The sequence below is a fragment of the Pelodiscus sinensis genome, chromosome 14 (genome assembly GCF_049634645.1).
Source record: "Pelodiscus sinensis isolate JC-2024 chromosome 14, ASM4963464v1, whole genome shotgun sequence".
Classification (NCBI taxonomy): domain Eukaryota; kingdom Metazoa; phylum Chordata; order Testudines; family Trionychidae; genus Pelodiscus; species Pelodiscus sinensis.
This window is the reverse complement of record NC_134724.1, coordinates 24,133,002-24,157,350: the sequence shown is the minus strand read 5'-3', so window position 1 is coordinate 24,157,350 and position 24,349 is coordinate 24,133,002. Positions and strand designations below refer to the sequence as shown.

At 41.6% G+C, this 24,349-nt stretch overlaps 1 protein-coding gene across 2 annotated transcripts in view; it reads right to left on the bottom strand.

Moving 5' to 3' along the window:
- The window catches only part of DMXL2 (Dmx like 2), a 147,345-nt gene that overhangs the window by 96,920 nt on the left and 26,076 nt on the right, over positions 1–24,349 (bottom strand). For both annotated transcript variants that reach the window (XM_075897231.1, XM_075897232.1), the window contains exons 5-10: positions 23,864–24,029; positions 20,082–20,148; positions 15,329–15,507; positions 10,200–10,383; positions 8,111–8,285; positions 4,737–4,973 (exon numbers count right to left, since the gene is read on the bottom strand). In XM_075897231.1, coding sequence (XP_075753346.1) covers positions 4,737–4,973; positions 8,111–8,285; positions 10,200–10,383; positions 15,329–15,507; positions 20,082–20,148; positions 23,864–24,029 — 1,008 coding nt within the window. The remainder of the gene's footprint in view (positions 1–4,736; positions 4,974–8,110; positions 8,286–10,199; positions 10,384–15,328; positions 15,508–20,081; positions 20,149–23,863; positions 24,030–24,349) is intronic.

Here is a 24,349-nt window from a genome sequence, read left to right as displayed (position 1 = left end):
TGCTGACCAAACTAACAATGACTCCTGCCTTAATTCAAAATGTATCTGACAAAATACACATTCTTATTTATTATGGATCTATGTTAACTAAGGCACAGATGCACAGTGCAATCGGGATTCATTTAAAATAGTAATGAAAAGCATAAGTCTAAAGGTTTTAATTGGTAAATGTCAGTAAGAAAAATGCTGCTTGAGAACTGAGTCCCACCTTAATGTACATAACATATGCTAACATTAACAGACAAGGAGCAGGGACACTAATTAGACAGCTTTAATTTTTTAAATCTCAACTCCTCTCTCATGCCTCTAAGTTGATGTGGATCACGGGGTCTTCACCACAGACTTCCACATCTGCCGGTCTCCTGCTGCAGTTTTACCCTCTTCACATATCATTTAAAAGGCTTTCAATTTTGCTTCTATTATGTCTTTCCATATTATCCTTGACCTAGCTTGTTGTATTTTGCCCTGGGGGTTGCAGTCCAATGCTTGTCCTGTTGCATTATTTAGGTCTTTCCTCCAGGTATGACCTAGACCCCTCCATTTTCAATCCATAATTTCCTTTCTTGTGAGTTTGTGTTTTTCACCTCCAGGGTTCTGTTCTTGATTTGTGATTTTTATTGGCCATCTGATGAGAATTTGTCTAAGACAGCTGTTTGTATCTAAAATATAGATTGCAAGATCAAGTCTCCAATTTTCAGTGCAACATAGTAAGACCAAACTTTATAATGTGTTAAATATCTGAAGTTTAGTTTGGAGGGCAAGCTTTCTTTTTCCAGACTGGCTTTAGAATTACCAAAGCACATCTGGGGTTTACTATTTTGGCTTTAATGTCTTTGTCTGTTTCACCTCTTGTACTTAGAATTGCACTTGCCTTGATAAGTGAAATACCAGACCTCTTCAATGACAGTCCCAGATAGTGTTACTGATAGATTTTACTGTCCACTGAACTTCTGCTGTCATTACATAATTTTCTGGTGCACACACTAGGGATGTGAAAGGTTTACTGGTTCTGGTTATCCGGTGGAGCTGGAGTAGCTCCCCACCTGTTGCAGGCAGCAAGCTGCTCCAGCCCTATGGGGCCTACTGTGGACAGGGGCTGCTCTCCACAGGCAGCCCTCTGTCCATGGCAGGCCTGGGTGCACCTCAGGCAGGGGCTGCTCAGGTCCAGCAGGGCTTGAGCTGCCCTCGGCCCCCTTTTAATCAGTTAAACTCTACATTTTAACAGTAAACTACTTAAACAGGATTTTACATCCCTAACACACAATTAATTTCCCACAATCATGAAAACATAAATTCACAAAATTACAAAAATACCTTAACAAAAATATTGATATCCATTGATATTATTTTTAAAAAAGCAAAATCAGATTCTGTTAACTAACTACATGGCACCAGGCAGCTCCAAAGTGAGAATGGGTGGCAGAAGATGGCACAGCCTAAATAATGCAACTCTAAGTGGCATTAAAAATATTTTTTCCCCCACTAGAAAATCTGCTGGTTTGACAGTGGCTGTTGGCATCTAAATGGTGGTTCCTAAAATGAACCCCATACGCCAGAATTTACGCAAAACCTCAACTATGCATAACCAGAGTGTAAGGGCTTTCACTGTCTCAAGGAAAACACTGCCATGTGCTTGAAATGGCCCAGGTCTTGAACTGAGGGGGAAAAAAAAAGAACGAAACTGGCATTCACCTAAATGATGCCCACGAGACACTAGCCATAGTAGAGTGTGTAAATACTCAAAATATGACCACTCCATCCCTGCTGGGCTCATTAGGCTTAGCTTTCCCTCAGTAAGGTTCAAATGAATCCACAGACAGGACCATATTAAAACCAAGGTCATCTGCGCAGGGTTTCCAGACAGTTAAGTCATGTGATGGTTTCAATCTCAGTGTTTTGGTGGTGTGTGTGAGAGAGAGAGAGAGAGAAAATGAATGTTTCTAGCCTTATTGTTGCCAAGAATAGCTGGAAAGGTGAATTGTGTATAACTGATGTAGTGAGGTCTGTGTGAGCTTACATATGACCTCCAGCAAATGCAAGAGCCAAGGGGTCAACTGACCCTCACAGCTCTGAATGAGTTGGGGTGTGAGGCATGCAAGCACTGTTGGGTCTAAAAGACCTGGCTCCATGTGAAGCAGTGCATCAGCTCCCAAAAGTTATTAATTTAAAACTGAAAGATTATCATCCTCACCTCTTTACATCTAGCATGTGTGCCAGGCTCAGGAAGCAGTTAAAAGAAAGGAATTTAGTGCAACTTGGGGGCAATTTGGTTGGAAGGGAGAATATAAAAGAGATGTGATTTAGGAACTGACAAAAACTAGGCAGATGATGAACTGTGGGATAAACTAAGGAGCAGAGTTTGCTCATGTACAAATATTAATAAATAATAATATAAAGTGAGCACTGGACATTTTGTATTCTGTGTTGCAACTGAAATCAATACATTTGAAAATGGAGGAAATTATCCAAAATACTTAAATTTAAATTGATATTTTATTGTTTAGCAGTGCGATTAAAACTGTGATTAATCACGATTAAATTTTTTTAGTTAATCATGTAATTGACATCTCTAATCTGTACTTATCTTCTCCTTTGCATGCAGTCAAGGGAATGACCCAAAATTAGCAACCTTTTATTAGTGCGTGTAAATGCTACTTTCTCTAGGCTAAGGAAAGAGATAATTATATGTTAATATCAAGTAGATATTTTAACAGAAAAGCATACTTGAACTTAAATATATAATTTTCTCAATGAGAATCTAAATTGATGTAAGAGGATAATCAACCACTGATATGCAAATAGACATACAATAATGTTCAGTATAAACCCCTTTGATATAAAACGTAGGTTTTCACTATACAGGCAGTCCCGGGTTACGTACAAGATAGGGACGGTAGGTTTGTTCTTAAGTTGAATCTGTATGTAAGTCGGAACTGGCGTCCAGATTCAGCCGCTGCTGAAACTGATCAGCAGCTGATTCCAGGAAGCCCAGGGCAGAGCAACTGTGCCTCCGGCTTCCTGCAGTCAGCGCTGGTCAGTTTCAGCAACGGCTGACTTGGGGACGTCTGGGGCAGAGCAGCTGGGGTGCTGCTGGGTTGCTCCAGTAGCACTGCTCCTCGGCGCTACTGGACCAACCCAGCAGCACCCCAGCTGCTCTGCCCCAGGAGTCCTGATTCAGCCGCTGCTGAAAGTGACCAGCAGCGGCTGAATCAGGACGCCTGGAGCAGAGCAGCTGGGGTGCTGCCGGGTTGGTCCAGTAGTGCCCAGAGCGGCGCTGCGGGACCAACCGGCAGCGCCCCAGCTGCTCTGCCCCAGGGTCCACAAGAAAAGCCTGGTCTGCTGGGGGGGGGGCACACTAGCTGCGCCCTCCCCCCCCCCCAGCAGACCAGGGACACAGGGAGCAAAGCGGCAGCGGGGGGTGCCTCGCCTCTGAGGCTTTGCTCTGGCGCGGGACCGCTTTGCTCCCGGTGCCCCTGGTTTGCTGGAGACGGTCCCCAGCAGACCAAGGGCACCGGGAGCAAACCCGCAGCCGCGGCGAGGTCCCGCGCTTCTGAGGCTTTGCTACAGCAAAGCCTCAGAAGCGGGGGACTCCGCCGCGGCTGCGGGTTTGCTCGCAGTGTCCCTGGTCTGCTGGGGACTGTCTCCAGCAGACCAGGGGCATCGGGAGCAAACCCGCAGCAGCGGCGGGGTCCCCTGCTTCTGAGGCTTTGCTCTGGCAAAGCCTCAGAAGCGCGGGAACCCGCCGCTGCTGCGGGTTTGCTCGCGGTGCCCCATGTCTGCTGGGGACCATCTCCAGAAGACCAGGGGCACCGCGAGCAAACCCGCCGGGGCTGCGGGTTTGCTCCCGATGCCCCTGGTCTGCTGGAGACGGTCCCCAGCAGACCAGGGGCACCGGGAGCAGCTTTTCTCGCCCCGGAGGTCGAGGTGGCTGACCGCTGCCTGTGAGCTCTGGGGCGAGAAAGCCCCATTCGTATGTGCGGATCCGACATAAATCGGATCCGCGTTAAGTCGGGGACTGCCTGTAGTCTATAAAAATGTTGAGAGTATGTGTATCTGTATGTGTAAGAGAAAGGCTTGCAAAAGAAAGACTGTTTAACCTGTTTCATGCAAGAGATGTTATGCCCATTAGTGATTACCACCTACAGCACATGAAAACTAGACGATAAATGTCTATATTTTTTATGTGATATATACCATCAAGTGTCAGCAATGCCCCTCTGCCTTGTATATTGACCCAAATGGATAGTCTCTGCGACAAAGGATAAATGGACACAAATCAGACATCAGAAATGTAACACACATAAATCTGAAGGGGAACATTAACAAAATACCTGGATACTCAATAATGGATTTAAAAGCAGCCATTCTTCCACAAAGGAATTTTACCAAACAATTACAGAGAGAGACTGGTGAACTGGAATTTACTTACAAATTTGACACTGTCAACCTGGACTTAAATAAAAATATTGACTGGTTAACACTCTAAAAATCCAATTTCGCCTGCTTTTTGACAGTTTCACATCAAAAGCTTTGAAAGTTTTCACATCCAGCCTTAGCTTAATTAACATGGGCTCTACAATTGACAGATAACTATTATTTCCATTCCAACTCATCTGATGAAGTGAGTTTTACCCACGAAAGCTCATGATACTACATATTTGTTAGTTTCTAATGTGCCATGGGACTCATTTTTACATTCGCCTGAGTAACTCTAACAAAATAACCAGATTACTAACCATGATCTAGTTTCATATGTAAGCCTCTCTCCTTCTCCTCTATTTCCTCCGCCTCTTCATGATCAGCTTCATCAGCATCTTGTTCTGGTTGTTGTTCAGTAAGTTTTCTTAGATGATGCATGAATACTTCAATTGAGGATGTAAAATTAAATTCTTTATTATTCAGCCAATGAACCACAAAGCCTCCATTTCCTTCATCTACATTGAAAGCTGCTCCAGCTAAGACTGATGGAATATCTGTGAAAATAAAATTTAATTAAAAAATCCACACCAAACCCACAACTTAAATAAATGTAAATTAGCTACCTACAATACAGAACTTCATAAATGTATACTTGTAAGCTAAAACAAGTTATACACACACAGAGCAATGGATAATTTGCATATATTAATAGGAATGGGTTTTTATAAAATAAAGAAAGAAAACTAGCTTAATTTTAATTCCATAAACAAAACCTAGTTATAACTTTTGTTATTAAGTTTCTCTAGATGAAAAACGGTGGGGTTATGTTTAAAATTATTTATAAAACCGAATAATTTAAAAACAAGCATAATAAATATGCTGGCCACAAAAATTTCTGCCAAATATTAATCTTAACATAACTCTAACACTGAAAAGTTATTTTAAATGTATTTTTATTTTGCTTTCATATCTATATATTTCTTACAGGGACACTGTGAAATGGAAAATATTCTATTAATATATTTACAGGTTGACAGTGCTTTAGTATCATACTTAAGTGTTCTTTGAAATCAAAAGAATAATGCGGAATGTGTAAAATTATACATGTATTGCTGACTTGCATTGGAGGTTCAACGTGCTATGTTAATCACACACACACACACACACACACACACACACACACACACACACACACACACACACACACACACACGCTGGAGTTAACCGGCATTGCTCAGGACACTGGAGGAACAAAATGTAGAAAAACAGTAGTCCATTATCTTTTTTTGAATGGTAGAAAAATTGCACTGATTTCTATAGGGAGTAAAATATAGGATTGCATCATCCCCGGGGGACCATAGGGGGGTGGTGTGACCCCGGGTAGATGGGAGGTTACATGCGGGAGGGGCACCCCAACTCGTGCCCGGGGCTGCAGGTGCCATGGGGAGCAGGGCAGATGCCCGAGTCGTTGTGCACATGGGGGTCGGGACACTGTGTGCCAGCGCGGGGGCGGGAAAGAGGGTTGCTTATGTAACCTCACAGGTGGGAAGGGGCGAGTCCTGGATGGCACTGGGAGCCGCAGGCGGTGAGCACGGGATCTCGGGTGGGTGGGGCGGCCCCTGCAGTGCAGCACCGCAGGTTACTTTTTCATTTTTACAGCTTGAGCTTGGGCCCAAGAGTACCTTAAAACCTTCTCCTGAATGAAAGGTTATCCCATGCAAAGTTTGGTTGCGGTAGGTCTTATAGTGTCCAAGTTAGCACACAAACTTACAAACATTCTCCTTTATATATTAGATAAAAAAAATTCCTGTGGGATGGCAGAGTGATGTCATCACGTCACTCTGCATCACCATGCACCCAACTCCAAATCTTGCTCCCCTCCTGCCGGAAATGGCCTCTTACCATGCTACCAGCTTCGCCAGCAGGCTTCCCTGCTGACTGGCCTCGTCGCCTGCAGTCCTACCAGCTGCAGCCCCTCCAGGCCCATATGCAGTGGGTGTATGAGTGCACCCCACTGTGGCCCTCCAAGTAAGCATGAGGCTGGAGCAGCACATTGCTCCTGCCTCCCTCCCCTGTGCTCTGGCTGAGGGCGGGTGGAAGCCACGAGCCACCACGCAGCCTCTCCTTTCTCACCTCCCCAGTGCTCTGGGGAGAAGGGGGCCTTCGGGGTAGGAGCTGCAAAGCCTCTGCCCCTCCGGTGCTCCAGTGGACAGGAGCTGTGCCCCTGCCCCCCCACCCCATAGGTCAGAGGGAGAGCCAGGGCTGGCGCGGCCTTGGCCCAGCCCCTCTGGCTATCAGGGAGAACACAAGGGCAGATGAACCGTGGTCCGGCCCAGGTTGGTGGGGAGTAGGACAGGCAGAGGCAAGAAAAAGCCGGGGCGGGCCAGGGATGGTGGGGAAAAAGAGATGGAGTGGGCTGGGGGGAAGCGGGGACGAGGGGTGAGAAAGAGTCAGGGTTCCGGTGGCCACAGGGTGGGGAAGAGCTGGGGCTGGGACGACCTCGGCCCCGGGCCCTCCCCAGCCAAGAGGGGGGTTGGTGAGCATAGCGAGCCCCCAGTAAACTTATAAAATTACTTTTTCAAAAGAATTGTGTTTAGTGTTTAAAGTTTGAGAACATTGGTATAGGAATATAATGTATTTTGGGTCAGAGTTAAGGTAGCTGTGTTGAGATGAATTTCTTAATATTTGACAAGAAAAATATATTTGTTTAGTATGTGGACAGTGTGTAATTTATGGCCTTAGCTACATAGATCCTTGTTTTAAGTGCTGAGGTTTTGTAAATATGATAAGTAACTACATTGTTAGTAGTTAACCTTAATTTTGAAAAAAAAACTTGTTTTGGGAATTTCATGGGGGACTGACATTTTGTGCAGCTAAAGAGACTCCTATTTAACACATTTTATACTAGGCTAAGATGTGTCACCAGATGAACGGAGGGAGTGGTGACTCGCTAAAAACTTATACAGAACTCTTTCATTCAAGTCCACACCACTAAGAATGCATATGTTTCATGGGTAACAATGCTAAGCTGTGCTTGTATATGGACATATTCCCCGCAAAGCACCTATCATCGTACATGAAGGTACATGTGCACTGGAGATGGAAGTGAAATTCCCTGCTTGAGGAGACATACCTGCACCATCTCTGATTGAACAAAGGTGCTAGACATAGCACTGCAGCGGTCTTATCTTCCCCCCGACCCTCTACTATGTACCTAGGGATGCAGACAGGATTGCATGCAGTGTGACAAGCCTATCCCTGCTGCCCATGTGGCTGCGACTACACTATTTTTAGCATGTGATTTTGATCAGAGCTAGCACACATACATCTGCCTAAGCTGGAAATCACACTCCAGTGTCAGTATGGACATGCTTGGACTGCCACTTGGGTTTGTGGGGTATTGGGCTTGTTTAGTTTTTTCTTTTCTTCTTTATTATGTATAAAGATGACCAAAAAAATTACTCTTAAAAAAGTACGGGAAAGAGTGTTTATTTAGGTTTTTACATTTGAAATTCAAGTGCTGTGTGTCCTGCAAGACTCTGATCATTAAAGACTAGTGAAATAGTATGTTTGCTATGGGCAGTATTCAAGAAAGAAGAGCAAACCATAAGCACTACGCAAATACCACCTCCTAATATTTTCATTTTGGATAAATTATTATTGGGCATTTAAAAAAAAAGTTGCATTTCACCTGTGGTAGGATTAATGCTTGCTGCTATATGAAAGTGACAGAGTGCATTAGCATGATGTGAAATATGACGCTGAACTTCATGAGAACCCTGTTGATCAGGCAATAATTCTGTGTGGGTAATAAGAATGGAAGATCTTCTTTGTCCTTTTCTCATATTTTTCAAGTGGTGAAGTGTCTGAAATAGTTAAGAGAAAAAAAATCACATTTAAACATAAAACTATGCATTGTGAAGTTGATTCATGAGTATATATCTATGCAAATCCTGATGCTTTTATTGCGTCCTAGTACCTAAGATGTGATGACCCTGCATGTAGGTTTTCTGATATTGTAAAACTATGCACTTTTTTCAGATCACTGACGGAATGCCTACTCAGCAGGGCTAAACTCGAAATAAGCTAGGCAACCTGAGCTTTGCTAATTGTGTAGCTTAAGTCGAAATAGGTTATTTCAACTTTTGGAGTTGTCTACACAGCAGTTATTTCAAAATAGTACACTCTTCCCCCAACTTCTCTTATTCCTCATACTACGAGGTTTACAGGAGTCGGAGTAAGAAGCCTGTTATTTCAAATTTATTTTGAAATAATGGGCTTGCTGTGTAGATGCTATGATGGATAGGAGGAGTGCTGGCTAGCACCCGGTTACTAAGGGGTAAAATTCAGGTAGCTAGCAAGGATGTTGGCAGGAAGCCAGAAGAACCAATAAGAATAAAGTGCTGAAATTTGAATTGTATAAGGGACCTTGCCTGCTTTCTTTGTGTGAGAGATTTAAACCAGGAGTTGAGAGGCACAGAATGGATTTAAACCCAGACAGGACTACCATGCCTCCAAGGAATTCAGGGCATGGAAGTGGAGTGAACCAAAAAGGGATTGTGAGTAAATAAAGGGAAAAGAGTGAATCTAGTCACAATCAGAGTATTTTCTTTATTTTGTGGTTTGGTTTGGACTTGTCTGTGTGAATTTATGCTTCCCTTCCTCCATTCACCATCTTAGAATTGTTCCCAGACATTTTCTGTCTTTTAATTTGTTTTCCTTAGTTGCTCTGTAACACCTAGCAATCAAGTATGCTTTCTCAAGATCTTTTGTTTTGTAATAAAAATCACTTTTTAAGGTGATGATTTGATTCTTATATCCTGGAAGGTAACAACAGGTCTATCTGTGTCTGTCTGCATGCCTCAGACTGGAGGTCAGCTACCAGAGACTGCAGTTTGCTTTTCTCTTTTCCTGTTTTTCAAGCTCTCTCATAGTAAAGGAGCTTGGGGTTCCCCGGGGGAGAATTCAAGCGTTTGTCCCGTTTTGGGGGGGGGGGGGAAATCACTTGATGGTGGCAGCTAACCTCCAAAAGTCGGTACATCTGTGACTCTGGAGAGTTTTTGTAAGTAAAGTAGACAAGGTATATTTTTTAAAGGACTTTTGTGGGGATACCTTCTGTATTTGGAATGTCAGAGTGGGGATCAGCCCTGACAAGATGCGCACTACATTATTATCACACTGCTGTGCAGACACATCTTTACAGACCAAAAGAAAAAGGGTTATACTGGTAGCACACATTTTACCTGGATACTGAAAAGCCTCCCCTATACTAAAACATCTTCTTAGTAGGCGTGGCAATGAAAACTCAATGAGCAGATTTTTTTTTAAAACAATGAGTCTCTAATTATCTAATCTTAATAAGGATAAGAATATTTTCCTTACATGGGTTCAAGATAATATGTCAATTCTTGATTTCCAAGGATGTTTTTATTGGTATGGAGTCTCATTCTCCAGCCAGAATGAAACCATTTAGTGTACACTATTTAATATCATCTGTGCTAACAACTCTATACTCAGCTGAAGAGGAAGCAAATTCATTCTATTTTTCATATGAGTCTTAAAAGTTTTATTCTCAATTCGGTAAGTTGTCACTCTTTCTCTTTGGGTGATTTATTGTGAATGGAGTAGGAGAAAGAATTCAGATTGCTACACTCTAATCTACTGTGTACTTTTACAAGCTGGATAGCATTTAATTTCAGTTTTCCAAATCCCTTAATTTTACATACCCAAAATGTTAAATACGGAAATAAAAAATAATTAACATAAATATTTAACAGTACCTCTAGAGCATGCTGTATTCTGTCTTTTTGCCGTCCAGAATGCAACAGGCTGCTGCTAATGCTGGAAGAGCTAGTCTCACAGATCTGCTCACCCAGAAGACTATCATCTGGTAATAAAGTCTCTGACCATAGCCGACAGATACCATCATGGCATGAAGTAAGTAGCACATTACAGACAGATCCCCTGAAAATAAACATATCAGAATTACCTCATGTGTATTGAAGTACAATTACAAAACTGAAAATACAAAAACATACTAGTGTTAAGCAGTTATCATATGCTTCATGGAAGGTGTTTGGAGCTAAAGTATGTTTACAAGGGTGGTAACATTTAAAATATGCTAGCTAAATGGTAAATTGTATATTACCAACAGAAATGCAGCTGATAGTAGTTGCTGCATTTAAAGTGTAGTAGGAGCCTGGTGGGCAGGCAGCCCAGCTCAGTCCTGGTTTGCACTGGGACCAAACTTCGCTGAGGCTCTGCAATTTGAAATGTAGTAGGTACAAGGGGGCAGGCTTCCTGGCTCCTACTGTCTTTTAAATTGCAGAGCCACAACGGGGTTTGGTCCTGCACCTGGTGCAAGCTGGGCTGCCTACTGATTGAATTTTTATCAACTACTTGATTAATCAACTACTCTATTAGTTAAATCCCCCCCTTAACATCCCTAATATATATTATGTTACTAAAGAAATAATAAAGTACTAATAAACTATCTTATTAGTCTTTAAAGTGCTACATGACTGCTTATTTTGTTTTACCAAGATCAGACTAACTCGGCTACCTCTCTGTTCTTTATAAAACAGATAGGATAGATTTAAAGTGAGTTTAACTATTCATCTCACGGATTTTCCTACTAATGCTGTAATAACATTTCCTGAAGGAAAAGTTTATACTTGTACTTCCTACACTTAATGTAGATCAGATCACCTTTTAGATCAGATTTTACTGTACTTTCAAGGGTAGGCAAACTGATGTCAGTAAGATTTCTTGCTTCACCCATGTAATAAGGGTTGCACCACTTCACTCTTTAAAATACTGTGTGTGATGCTATGCCTCCATATTTTAAGGAAATCTCTTATAAATATAAATATGCATAATTCAAATATACTTTATGCAAAACAGGGCAAGTAACCTATCATTCAAGAGACTGTGATCCCCTGATTGTGTATATTCTATTTGTGAGCCTATATCATTTTTATGTAAAGTTAGAAATATTAAACAGAAATGTGTTTTATTAATAGAGGTATTCTAGTGAGAGCCATTAGTGGTACTTAAGGGATTTAATAGCCTGGTGCTCAAAACAATGATCTTGAAATGGATTTATTTTTTCCTCTAAGCCCAAACTGTGGTTGGTCCTACAAAAACACATAATCATGCCATTTGGTGCAGGAATTCATCTTGAATTTGGTATTTTTTCCATTGGGATGGGGACAATGAAACAAAAGAAATTCTACTTAAGGGATGGGAAGCAATCAATGATAGCCTTCTGCAGGCTTTTGAAAATTGCCTGCCCACACTAAGATACACAAAAAGTTGTTAGATCCAGACTAGTAAAAAAGATCAGCTTCAAGGATTTTACCTGAAATAAGGACTAGGGTAAGAAATATGATCTGTAACAATCTCTTAATGCATTAGGCTTAACCCATGTTCCCTATTAGCTGTGCAGCAGGATGGCCTTGCAGCTGCTAAATAAGCTTCCCACCCTCCCACCCCAGAGGCTTAAGGCTGCCTCACAGGCTATGTCTAGACTGCAAGCCTCTTTCGAAAGATACTTTCGAAAGAGCCTCTTTCGAAAGAGAGCGTCTAGACTGCACGCGGAACTTTCGAAAGAGCAAGCCGCTTTTTCGAAAGAAACCATCCAGTGAGTCTGGATGCTCTCTTTCGAAGAAGCCCTATTTACATTCAAGAACGCCTTCTTTCGAAAGAAGCACTTTCGAAAGAAGGCGTTCTTCCTCGTGAAATGAGGTTTACCGCCGTTGAAAGAAAAGCCGCGTTCTTTCGATTTAATTTCGAAAGAACGCGGCTGCAGTCTAGACGCAGGTGAAGTTTTTTCGGAAAAAGGCTATTTTTCCCGAAAAAACCCCTGAGTCTGGACACAGCCACAGAGAGCTTCTTGGCTGGGGAGAGGCACCCTCAGCAGCAGAAGCTCCCTGCTCCAGACAACAAACGAGCATGCTGGGAGGGAGGGAGGGAGGGAGAGGAGAGAGGGAGTAAGTACATAGCTGAAATGGGAGGGGCCAGAGGTGAGGGGAGTTTGGAGTGTATAATAAGTATGGGAAGGGAGAGGTATGATTACAATGATTTGATTACAGCAGCGGGGTTTGCCTGCAGCTTCTCATGAGGAAACCCAGCACAATCCTCTAGCTTCCTGGTCTGGGAAAGAGTCAGCCGACTGCATGGGGTAGGTGGGGAAAATGGGGAAAATGGGGAAAATGGGGAATGGAGCTGGCATCTGTGCAGTGAGATGGGGACAGAGGAGAGTTTGTTTGGGGTGTCTTTACTTGTTTCCATCTGGGATGCAGGGAGCAAGAGTCAAACCCTATCTGTTTCAGCACAGTAGCCCTAACTGGGATGCAGACATAGGATTCTCTCCTGGGCTGGGACGCGTTATATGGGGTGGCTCCAAAATTTAAGGTTGGATAAAAGCTTTTACGCTGCTTTTGAATATTGGAACAAAAGGTCTAGCTCATGACATTTGCATGATTACATTTCAAACAAAGTTTACATAGGTGTTAATGGCTTATAGTTAGAAAGGAAAGGATTCTTTTAACAATTTTTTTTTAGTGTTGTAGATATCTGCAAACTCTGATGATTTTTTAAAAATCCTGTGTCACCAGTTAGTACACAGTAAATTGTTAAAACTGGAATAACTTTACCATGGATCTTGTTTAATTTGTTTGGGCTTTCAATTGGAGTTGGACAAATGCTCTGGGGGCTTCTGAGTTAGCAACGCACACAAGGTGAAGTTTCAAATCAGGATTTGTATCTGTTTTAAAGATCTGTTTCATTTGCATAGCATGGATCTTAAACATTAACCAGAGAAAGTGTATAAGCCTGAGTGAATGCCTTTCACTCTCCTTTCTAGTGTCAGTAAATATTGTATGAATATTATCAAGGAGAGCATGACTATTTCTAGTTTACTCAGATTTGTTTAGCATCTTACAGCTGTGCATATTTTTTAGACTTTTACTTAATGGCCATGTCTTTGATGTATTTATATAGTTATTTGCAGCATGGCCCCTTTTGGTGTGTTTATTAGCTTGAGCTGTTAGATAAGACGATAATACATGTACTCCAAAGGTAGTGTTAATTTTCTTCATTTGATTTCATATTAAACATTTTAAGCATTGCTCCTTGTTAATTATCTCTTGTTTTAATATATTGTCTTCCATACCTATGGACTGTTTAAAATATGTATTTGTCCCTAGGTTTTTTGTTTGTACTGGGACACACTGCACATCCACATACAATCTCAATCTTGGTGGTGCATATAAGAAATTTCAACCCACCCAAAAGAAAATTCAACCTGCCTAAAATGTTAGAAGGAACACTGGGCTTAACTGGTTTGTTTTGTTTATTTTAGAATAGTAACTTGCTTTGTCTGTCTGTTTTCACTTGCAATCACTTAAATCCTACTTTTTATACTCAATAAAATTACTTCTGTTTATTGTCAAACCGTGTAAATGACTGTTATGGGCGGGTATTGGGGTGAGGGGGAAGCAACAACTGTGCATCTCTCTCAATGATAAAGAAAGTGAGCTTTGAGCTTTCTCTGTGTAAAACCGTTTTTTTTGGGGGGGGGGGATGCTGTCAGGTTCCTGTAGCTGAGCTATCCCAGAGTTATCAGTGTCTGTGTTACTCTGCTAGGGGACCGTTACCCCAACTCTGTGCCTTTTCTGGCGTAGACCAGAGTTTCTGTCCCAGCAGGACATAGTGATGGAGCACCCCAGAGTGCAGGTTGATGAGCTTAGTGGTATGATCAGCACATCAGGTGACAGTCTCAAGGGTCACCCGTGTGCTGATCATACCACTGAGCCCAATCCATCACACTGTGCTCCCTCTGTAACAGGTGATGACATCACTAACTCAGCACTATATATGTTATATATATATAATTTCAATGGTGACTACTCTAAACAAGCCAAGGAGCTAATATTCCCCAGCTCTCATGACTATAATGTCAACTTAATATTTAGGGTACTGAACTTAGGTCCCAGAAGTAAGCAAAAAAATTCATTCCAAAATATTTTGAAATATAATTTAAGATCTGTATTTTAAATCTATACATATAGTTTCTTATAATTTTAGAAGGGCTATATCACCACTTGACTTCTGGATACCTTCTTCACAATCAATCTCTCTGACTCACTCGCTCACTCACTGTAGCTAGGGAGCTGGCCTCAAAAACTTTTCAGCTCCCTGTATTAGATCTTCTTACATTCATATGCAATTATGTGACTGACAGTGGTTGTCTAAACATTTGGAAACCTATAATCATGATTTGCTACTCTTTTAATGTACCGAAAAGTTGATACTTTTAAAATCTTAGTAAGAAATTGCTAGTCCTGCCAATACTTACATACATGCTTATCTTGAAGCATATAAGTAGTCCCAATGAAGTCAATGGGGCTATGCACATGTTTGAAGGGCAGAGAGAGCACGTTAGTTTGAATTCAGGTGTGATAAATTACAGGTGAGATGTACGTAAGTATTTGCAGAATTGGGGCCCTATAATTCAATGAAAATGTATGTTAATTCCAAAAGACGTAGGGAAAATACTAGATGAGTGGATTAAATAACAATTATAACTCTCTGAAGCTGGAATTATATGTGTACATCCTTAAGCATTACTTTTGAATACATCAGTACAGTATATTTAAACTATCACAAAGACAATGGACAAAATTATTAAATTTGGGCATCTACAATTAAGGTGCCTTAATTTATTCCTGGGTACAATAATAGACATGGTCTATTAGAAACGTGGCCAAGAAGAGAATGAGAAATGCTGATACTTATCACTGCCGAAAAATGTAGCTATTTTTATTCATGTACCTATTTAGGAACCTAACTTTAAACATCCACACTTGAAAATTTTGGTCAAGTTTTCTTCTAGGAACTTTCTAACCTGGGCATGTACTTGCTAGTGTTACGCCATGAAAATCCTGTCACCGCTCGAGGATGTGCCAAATACACAAAGGAAAAGTAAACAGGAGATGCACTTTTTTTCTTCTCTTCACTCTCTTGTGGTAGAAGAGATGACTTCCACCCAGTCATAGGATACCATACCTTTAAGAGACAATCATCCTGGGCAAAGAAACAAAAACACACACAGGATGAACACACTACAAATAAAAATGTCACCACAAGGAATCCCAAAAATATGGATCAAGTTAGATCGGTGATGTATGTCTAGTGACACAGTTAATTAAATTGAAATTCTGACTAATACCAAGAGAGACTTAAATAATTTACTATAATAATTTTATGTTTTTAAATTATATAATAAAGTACATCTATATGGTGGACTGCAAATATCAAAATGACATGAGTAAAATGTGGCTGACAGTTTATTTGTGATCAACCATTTTAAAAAGTAAAGGAAGCTGCTGTAATGTCTGGAAGAAGTAAAGAGATCTAACTTGCATAATTCACCAGTTTACAACTAGCTAAACATCTGGCACCCAATACATAGCAACATAAATTCAAAGCTTATTTCTTAGTAAGAAATACTCCCTAAAACAGACAAAAGAAGATGTGGCAAACAATTAAAAATAAGGGGGAGAGAGAACAAAGAAAAAATAATTTCTATTAGATATTAATTTTATAAAGGGATTTGGAAGATAATGAAAGCAGCTGAAAAGCTCAAACAGAAGACAACACACAAATACAAGAATAATATGAACAGGCTTGAAAATGGCAATGGAAGAAACCCAAAGAGAGAAGTAGAGATGATTACACAGAATAAAAGAAAAAGCGTGGAAGCCAGAAGAAAGAGTACTTGTGCATGATTTGGGGAAACAAATAAGTTTGCATAGTGTCTAATAAGGTAAAGACGTGGTGGACACAAGTACACTATGGTAAGAGAATAACTCTCTCAGTTGCAGGACCAACTGATGTAGGGAGTAGAAAATGAAAAGTGTAACGGGTTCTGCCCTTCAGTTGAGTGCCCCCAGGTGGCTGAGGGAAGTCTCACAGTCTTTTACTTGCCCATCTGGGGTGAGTCAATGTCCAAGCAGTGGACGTAGATCCGGCCTCATTTACCCTCTTGTTTCAGGTGTGTTTTGCAAAGAGGGTGGAGTGGACCCTCTGAGGCCTTTTGTGGAGTGGACCCTAAATAGCAGTTACCTGCTTAAGTTTCTATGTCCACAGTCACTCTCATGTCCCTGGGCCACTTCCCCAGGATGCTGCTCCATTCAACCCCTCTCTAGGGTCTTGGGATTGAATCCCTTTTCTGTGTTTGGCTGGGTTGCCCTGGCTTCTTGGCAAGCTTCCAGCCGTAGGACCAGGCTCTGTCCAGTTACGCTGCGCAGCTCTGACTCAGAGCTGTCCAAAGTTCTGAGGTTTCCCCAGTCAGCCCTGAGGCTTGCTAGGGTTGAGCTCCAGGAAGAAACTGCCTAGCCCTGGCCTAGCAGCTCCTTTTATATCAGGCTGCTGCACCCTGATTGGTTGCCACAAGGGCTGCTCCTCTACCCAGCTTGGAGGACTTCTCCACTGCTCCTGCTGCTGCTGGCCAGGGTGCTGAAAGGCCTCCAGTGGGAGGGTCAGCTTTGTCCAGCCCATCACGAAAAGAAATCAAGATTTTATATAAAAAAAAATACAGATCTCTCACTGCCCAGCTAAAAGATAAAATTCCAAAAAAAGGATAAAAATATGCTTGACCATTCATTGTGCAAGCAGGACAAACAAAAATGCTTGGCAGGCACCAATGTTAAAAGTTATGATTAAGACTATAAATCTGATAGAGCAATATATCACAACCTAAATAGAATCCTCTTCTGACACAGAGTATGTGCTTCTGGTACCATCTGCTGTGATTATGTAGTCAGGGAATCTTATATGCGTAAATCTATATGCACAACAGATGGAGACATGCAAAGAATAAGACTTTCAAAGCCTAGCTTTGATCACTTTCTAATCACAAACAAACATGCTACAGTGGACATCATCTTCAAATCTGACACTGTTACCCTAGGCTTGATTAAAGACATTAACTGGTTGGAGCATTACAAAGCCAATCTCTCTTGCCTCTAACATGTGCATTTCCACATCAAAAGCTATGAATGGGACACATACAGTCCACTTGATTAGTCTCATTAACAAGGGTCCTACAACTTACAGGTACTTCTGCTGTTTAAAAAGCTCATGATACCATCTACATGTTTTGTTAGTCTAAAGTGCTACCAGACCATTTGTTGTTGTTTTTTCTGTACAGACTAACTCAGCTACCTCCTGAAGCTTCTATTTATATATGGTTTGCTATTATTTCCACTCCAATTCATCTAATCAAGTGGGTTTTACCCATGAAAGCTCGTGATTCTATATATTTTTGTTAGTCCCTTAGGTGCCAACTACTCATTTTTAAATTTTAATGTGACTATCCCTCTGAGGCCTTTTATACTAGTGTGGATACTTTCTAGTGATATCATACACACAAGTCTATAACAGTAACATAACCACCATACTGATTGTTGTAAAGCAGGCTTTTTCTGTCCATGGCCTTCGCATATCGCCCATCCTGCCACACAAGGCCCCTCACAGAAAACCCAGACTGTGAGATACTCAGAGAAGCATGGGAAGCACAATGCAGCTTTCTGTAAAACGGGATTTAGCTTTGTAGGCATCATAGAACAGGGAGGTGAGCATGAAAAAATAGAACACAGCTGCAAGAGATAAATAAGATTCTCTTGACCAGTCCTTGAAGGCAGGGAGGTAGGCATAGGGAGATAAGACGCAACTGCCATGCACACTGACCATGCCCACACCCAGCACTGTCCACGGGGCCATCAGGCAGGCATCATGAAAAATCCTATAGGGCAGTATTTCATGTTACCTCATTACCAGCCTATCAGGCCCGGCCAAGGAACTGACCCTAATAAGGTACCGGATATCAGGTTATGTTATAAAAGACCCTCAATCCCTTTGTTCGACGGAGGTTCCGTGTATTGAGGGCACATTTTTTTTTGCCCAGCTGAAGGATTGATCACCCTGAAGCTGCCTTCCCCACCCTTCGAGTCAAAGATAAGGGTGCGCGAGTCCTGAGTTTGTGTGTGTCTTCATGTTGTTATTATTGCTGGATTTGTAAGTATTACTTAAATCTATCAATTGTTAGCTTAGTCAGTAGTTAAGTTGTATTAATCATATCTTGTAATCTTGGAAGGTATAAGCAAGTTGCATTGTATAGATAGTGTAATTTTATGTTTTGTGATAGTGTTATGTTTTAGTCTAGGTACAAGTGTTAGAAGAAAAACCCAGGAGTTGTTAACCTGTAACAGCAAAAATCAATGACTAACTCTGCCTGCTGTCCTAAAGAAACATTAGAAGGATTAGCTGTGGGTAGCCTCTCTTATTGTTATTATTTTAGCTTTGTTTTTTGTATTTTTCATTTGTATGCTGCGCTGCGTTAAGCGAATTAGGAATAGTGATTTAATATAAGTAAATTGTAATCAAATAATTGTAATCAGTTAAGTATAATTATGCCCAAGCTTTTCTACCCTGTAAAAGCATTAGGCAATTGCTAATTTAAAAAAAAAAAAAAAAAAAAAAAAAAAAAAAAAAAACACACATTTGCTAATTGTTAGCTTTGATAAAAAAAATCATTCCACTTAATAAAAATCATTTGTTTTACACCATCATCCAGTACTTTTCACTGGGTAATCGGCTTTAACCTTTGAGGCTTCCACCACATCACCGAACCAAGGTGTAACACTGATGACTCAAGGTAACCATTAAGGAGAAGAGTGAAGCATCGAAGTAAATAAAAAACGAATTCCTAAATTTCGTCTAAAATTTGTCGCTTTCTTTAGTGATGCTGAACTTTCATACCAAATGCTGAACTATAAGAATGGACACTCAAGAACATAACTGCAGTGACAGGACATTAGATGAAATAAAAATGAATAGCTACATGAAAATTTAATCCCCAAAGCAGTTTGAGAAAGATATAAATACTGAAATGGACGATAAGAATGGAATTTGGATTTCTATCTTCACTGTACATTTGAAACTGCTAATTATTTAGGTTATGTCTACACGGCAGCATTACTTTGGAGTAACTGACATTATTCCAAAATAACAATCTGAATCTACACAGCAAGAAGTTATTTCAACATTATGTTGAAATAATGTCAAGCTGGAGGACTTCTTAACTCCTGTAACCCTCATTTTACAAGGAGTAAGAGAAGTCGGAGGAAGAACGCTCTTTCTTGGACTTCCTGCTGTGTAGACAGCTTTGTCTTGAGCTACGTCAATTGCGTAGCTTAAGTTACATAGCTTATTTCGGTTCTGGCCCCGCTGTGTTGACATGCCCTTAGATATTTAGTTTTTGGTGGCAGCTTAAGTTTGTGTTTGTTTTCATTCAGAATGGACTAGTAATTTTACCACCATTCTTTGACACAGATAGGGAAACATTTGACTGTAAATTGAGCTGAGTGATCTATATTTTCATGTCAATTGCAATATAATCAGCAAAAATCCATTCTGGTAAAACAAAAGCTTTCTACAAAAAAAGATGTCAACATTATGCACTAGGAATTTTTTTTTAAATTGCTTAACTAAGGCTACAACTTTGCACACATTCCAGGATTTTGGCATTTTTTAATCATTGAGCTTGAAGCTTTTCATCATCCCACTTGGAGACTTAGCGAGCCATTTGTCCTTACCTTTCCAGCTGTTGCAAAGTATTCACCATCAGGAGACCACTCCATCAAATGAACAGATACTGCAGTCCTACGGAAGAAAGACAGTTCAACTTTAAACCTTGACTGACTATTATGTATGTATTTTATATGATTGCTTCAAATATACAATTATCATTTTATTATATGCAAGTGAACCAGTCTGATATTTTATAGTCATTCCGTATGTGTCTCAGCTGTTATGTGCTTCATCCAGCTAAAAGTAGCTATAGCCATTTAGGATTATTTTTGCACAAAATATCTGGCACAGTGAGAAAACAGAAAGGGCAGAAAAAAATTTGTTTCAAGTATGGCAAATCCAATACAGAGCAAAGGCATATAAACTCTTGATCCCAGTGCAAAAGAAAAGTATCTCTTAGTTCATCAGGATCTCTTAATAAAACGCGAGGCACGTGGCATTGCCTGAAGTAGTAAAGGCATCTAATTTCAAGGAACAACTGGGAAAGGAAAGGGCTTAGGACAGCATTTTTCATTAATCAACTGTGCTGGTCTTAAAACTGGCAGATTAAGTCACCCAGCCGGAAAATCTCCTTGTCTGCCAAGTGGAGAACAGCAGAACATATTGTTTTGGTGTTATACTAGTCCCTCGGAGCATCTTTAACTTGGGAATGGGAACTGAGGAATAGGTAATTTCTCATTTAATCTAGTAAATGGCAGCCACTCAGTCCATGATACAGGCAGTCCCCGACTTAGCGGATCCGACTTATGTCGGGGCTTTTCTCGCCCCAGAGCTCGCGGGCGGCGGGACCGCCCAGAGCGCAACGGTCCCGCCACCGCGTCCTCTGGGGCGAGAAAAGCTGTTCCGGGTCTCCCTGGTGTGCTGGGGGGGACTCCCCAGCACAGCAGGGAGACAGGAGCAAAGCAGCAGAGGCGGCAGGACCTCTGCACCTCCGCGACTTTGCTCGGGTCTCCCTGGTCTGCTGGGGGGGGGGGGAGGGGGCGCAGCTAGTGCGCCCCCCCTCCCCCCCAGAAGACCAGGCTTTTGTTGCGGGACGCCTGGGGTAGAGCTGCTGGGCTGGTCCTGCGGGGACCTACCCAGAAGTCCCCCAGCTGTTCTGTCCCAGGAGTCCAGATTCAGCCGCTGTTGAAACTGATCAGCGGCTGATTCCAGGAAGCCGGGGGCAGAGCAACTCTGCCTAGGGCTTCCTGTAGTCAGCCGCTGATCAGTTTCAGCAGCGGCTGAATCTGGAGCCAGTTCCGACTTACATAGAAATTCAACTTAAGAACAAACCTATAAGTCCCTATCTTGTACGTAACCCAGGGACTGCCTGTAGTTCAAACGACCTCTCACAATAGGAAAATTCAGATGGCCATTTTATGGCCCAAAATTCCAAGTCTTTTGTGCTTAGGCTAGCTTCTTTTGGCTTTCAGAACCAAGACATACTGAACTATCTAAATGAAAACTCCTGTATAGAAGAATATGTACCTGTCATCACACAAGTGAGGGACATCTCTGTGAATGGTGACCCTCTGAAAACATTCTGGTGTAGTAACTACTAATCATTTTTTGACAGAGCCAGAGAGCCTTAAGAATAAACTGAAAATATTCAGATCTGGGTGATATAAAATGCTCAACAAGTACTGAAAGGGCTTCCATCCACAGCTTGGTCAGCTGAGCTTATTCAAACAACTTAAGGCAGGCAAGGTCCAGCATACAAGAATAAAGAACAACAGTCATCTTTTGATGATGGTGGGGGTTTTCTAGCAGACAGAGATTCTTAGAAGGACTTACAGGTCATAGTGGATAGTCAGCTTCACATAAATTTCCCAGAGAGTCTGTGGCTAAGAGGCCAACGCAGGCATTGACCCACTATTGGAATACAGCAGTCCTATTCTGGTGTCCACCACTTTAAAAAAGATGTAAAAAAATTGAAGGGGGGGGGTCAGAAAAGTGCCACAAGAATGAGCTGAGGTCTAGAAAACCTGCCTTACAATGATGAGAACATTTTTGATAATAGAGGGCTCTAATCTGGGGCAGGCGGAGGCATAACAAGACCCAATGACTAGAAGTAGAAGTTAGATAAATTTAAACTGAAAAATAAAGTGCAAAATTTTCAAGGTGAGGTAATTTACTGTTGTAGTTTATGAAAGAACAAGGTAAATTCTTTATCAGTTTAAATCTATAAAGTACAATTAGATAACCTTCTAAAAGTATACTCTAGATTAATAGTAAAACATGGGCCTTGTGCAGTGTAATTTCTATGTTCTTTATTATCCAACAGGTCAGACAGCATGATCATTATAGTCCCTTCTGGCTTTAAAAATGTATGAAATAAAATAATTAAAACAGAAATATATATTACATTACATGAATAATCAAGATGAAAGCAAAGGCAAAAGCAGAATGAAAGAAACTGAGGATACAGATGGAACCTTGTTAAATGAAGCTAGAATACAACACATCCAGCCTGATAAGTGAATCCCTCTCAACAGACTTTGGAATGCTTCTGGGAAAGAAACACTATTTACTGCTAGATTAGAAGCTGAAGAGGAAAGATCAGAAAGGAATATTTACAGCTACTTGTTATAAGAAAAAATTCTCAACAGTATTCCAATATACAGTTCTACTGGCTGAAAATTCCTTTTAAGGAAAATCTCTTGTCAGTTGGGTGGTTCAGACACCTGGATATGGTGGAAAGAATATTCTTCATGGGAAGAATATATGTCTGATTTTACCTGAGGACAGAGCAGCAAGTCTTTCCCAGTTGGTAGGGACATGACCCCTCCCTATGAGCTGGGAGAGACTCACTGCTCGACTTCAGCAGGTAGCTGCTGCTATAGCTGAGAGAGAATTGCCCTTCTTCCAGCCAGGAAGCTTTATGCACAGAGCCCTCAGCCTATGGCTGGATAACGCTCATTAAGCAGCTGCAGGGCCGTGCTACCGCACAGCTTAGAGAGAACCTTGGTCTGCAGTCCAGAAGCATGGGAGCCTCTTGCACATACAGGCAGTCCCCGCAGATATGAACGGGGCTGCCACAGAGTACACGGACTGCGGGACCTCGCGGTCCTGCCACCCGTGTACTCTGGGGCTTTCTCTGCGTCTCCCTGGTCTGCAGACCAGGAAGACGCAGAGCAAAGCCGCGGAGGGGCTCGGGCAGCGGGGCAGTGGCTGAATCTGGACGCCAGTTCCGACTTACATACAGATTCAACTTAAGAACAAACCTACAGTCCCTATCTTGTACGTAACCCGGGGACTGCCTGTACTAGCATGAGCAGAAACAGCTGCCAGTAAGCCTGGAGCTGGCCTCAACGTGCAGGGCTGGGTGATGACTCCTGAGACTGGTGGCCCAACATATGCTGCTTTCGCTGCTGCAGCTCCTGTATCGGTTGCTGGCCATGGTCAGCTTGTCTCACTTCGGGTACGTCTAGCGCGGGGTTTTTTCTGGGATACCTAATGTATCTTTTTTTGCGGAAGAGCAAACGTGCTCTTTTGGAAGCTGTCTTCCTTGTTCTACGAGGAAGAAGGGATCTTCCAAAAGAGGGGGATTTTCTGAAATTTGGCCCAGTGTAGATGGACCAAATTTCAGAAAAGCCTCTTCCGAAAAAACAATCGGAAAAAGGTGTAGTGTAGACCTAGCCTTGCTGTTGCTAGAGTCCTGCAATTCCATAAATATCTGCTTTATATCAATGGATCTAAATTTGATCCATGTGCAGGATCCTATGTATTCACATTTTGTAAAGGCACACACTTAAAATGTTGTCTTTTCCACCTTGTTCAACACATCTTAAATTACAAATTCACTTACTTGCACTGCCAGACACATTTCCAGTCATTTAGAACAGGAGGTACTTTATCATCTTTGATCTGACTGTCAGGATCATCATCATCTTCTTCTTCTTCTTCTTCTAGAATCTCACCACAGGGAGGGGCCCACAACTGTAAGTAGTCAGTTGCTGTCAGAAGCCTGTTACCTGAAAATGAGTAATATTAAAGTTGTAGACCCGAATGAGGAACTCAATATGTATTTACATTGGAAGATTAAGCCGAGTATCATATTTTAACAAGAGTAATTATAAATAAACTAAGAGGATAACTTTCAAGTCCATTTTGATTATAAACTTAAAAAACAAGAAATGGTCTAATAGCACTTTATAGACTAGCAGAACATGTAAGTGGTATCATGAGCTTTTGTGGGCACAGCCCACTTCTTCAGATGACTGGAGTTTCTGAAGAAGTGGGTTGCGCCCACAAAAGCTCATGATACCACCTACATGTTTTGTTAGGCTATAAA